The sequence below is a fragment of the Myotis brandtii genome, unplaced genomic scaffold, assembly GCF_000412655.1.
Source record: "Myotis brandtii unplaced genomic scaffold, ASM41265v1 scaffold868, whole genome shotgun sequence".
NCBI lineage: Eukaryota > Metazoa > Chordata > Mammalia > Chiroptera > Vespertilionidae > Myotis > Myotis brandtii.
In genome coordinates, this window is record NW_005371540.1 from 1,157,159 (window position 1) to 1,158,872 (window position 1,714).

The 1,714-nt window shown below is 45.5% G+C and overlaps 1 protein-coding gene across 3 annotated transcripts in view; it reads left to right on the forward strand.

Moving 5' to 3' along the window:
- Window positions 1-549: 549 nt before the first annotated feature.
- RBM33 (RNA binding motif protein 33) overlaps window positions 550-1,714 on the forward strand; it is a 119,044-nt gene continuing 117,879 nt past the window's right edge. For all 3 annotated transcript variants that reach the window (XM_014532259.1, XM_014532260.1, XM_014532261.1), the window contains exon 1: window positions 550-613. In XM_014532259.1, coding sequence (XP_014387745.1) covers window positions 559-613 — 55 coding nt within the window. In that variant the 5' untranslated portion in view covers window positions 550-558. The remainder of the gene's footprint in view (window positions 614-1,714) is intronic.

Genomic DNA, 1,714 nt, shown 5'->3' on the forward strand with positions numbered 1-1,714 from the left:
GAGCGGGACCCGTGCGCATTACCGGGCCGCGGGTCTCGCTCGGAGGCGGAAGTGCCTGACGGGCCTCACACCTCAAAGCCACTTTCTGGCGAAATTACATTGTGTTGATTGAGGGGTTTAGTGTTTGCTTTTTAATACGGAACTAGTCTGTGGTGAGACTTTTAGGGCTGATGGGAAGTTTGACAGACGCGGAGAGCCGCGCTCGGGAGGCGCGGTCGTCATGGAAACAGTGACACCCACTCGTGTCGAGGCCAGAGCCTTCTTCGGCCGTGTCACTGCCACCCGCCTGGAGTTTTGGCCGAAATGTCAAAACCTTTGGCGATGTGATCTGCAGTTTGCCACTTTGATGCTAGGTCTTTCTTTTTCTTTTTTCTTTTTCCGTGTTTGATCTTTCGAGTTGAACTTTGAAATACATGGTTTACCTTCTTGGCGACCTTCTGGGGCTCAGAATGGTGTATTTGCTGTCATTTTCGGGGTGCGGTTGGGGAACATCCCGGTCAGTACGTCTTGTTGGGGTGTCCTCCTCACGTTTCTCGTTTTTAGCTGGCGCGTTCGTGAATGACAATGACTGTAATCCACAGATGGAAGGCTGTCGGAAGCCCGACCCCAGAAAGTTAGTTTCCGCACATCCCGCCCCACCCCCGCCCGGCTGGAGCTTTCGTTCTGTGTCAAGTATGTCCACCTCCTGCTCCTGTGCCTCCCTCCCCACTGTTCTCTGGCTCCTGGGGTTTCTTCGGACATTTACTCCGTTTTATAATGTTACTTAGTTATCTTTTTCTTTATAATCTTCCTTTCCTGGTAGTCTGTGAGCCCCACGAGGACCCGAGTGCAGCCTATCTGTTAGGAGCCCTGTGTTTCACCGTCCCTGTGGGGACTGTTGAGCAAGTATTTGCCACGTGGATGAATTGGAGAATGAATGTTTTCTTTACGAGCCCCTTTGCTCTTTTCTGTGTACATTTACAGCTCTGTGGTCTAACAGTAAGACTGGAACCAGGTAGCATTCTGCTGTCCCTTTGTCCATTTAAGGGTTAGGCCCTGCGAGCTTCGTGAGTCTACAGTAGGTGAGCACTGAGTAGGTGGGCACCATTTGGACCCACTATTGTTTAACCGTTTCAGTTTTATACTTTTTCACTGCTTTAGAAAACATTGCACCAAACATCTCTAGACACGTCTTGGTGTGCTTAAACCAATATTTCTGGAGGATAGATACTGCTTCAAGTGGAAATTACATATGTTTACAATTTTGATAGCTATTGCCAAGTTGTCCTCAAAAACGCTGGTACCGTTAGTAATGTATGAGAGTACCCCATTTCCCATACACTTTCTAAGAGTTTATTACTATATTTTTTATAATCTTGAGACAGAAAAATAGCTTCAACGTTGTAACTTATATTTCCTTTTGTGTCTAGTGAAATTATGTTTTCATACATTGTATTTATTTTTCTGCTTGCTTGTATCATTTGTATTTTTTTTGCGTGGTTGATCTCTCTCATTGTTTTAAAGAATTTTTTGTATATTTTTAATGTGTTTTTTTTTTCCGTAATAGTGTTGCCATGCCAAGAGTTCCTGTATGCTTTACTATTTTATGCTCCTTTGCTTTATTATTATTTTTTAAATTTTAACTTTAATTCCATACTAGAGGCCCGGTGCACGAAATTTGTGCACTGGGGGGGGGGGGGTGTTTCCCCCCCCCCACCCTCCCCCCTCTCAACTC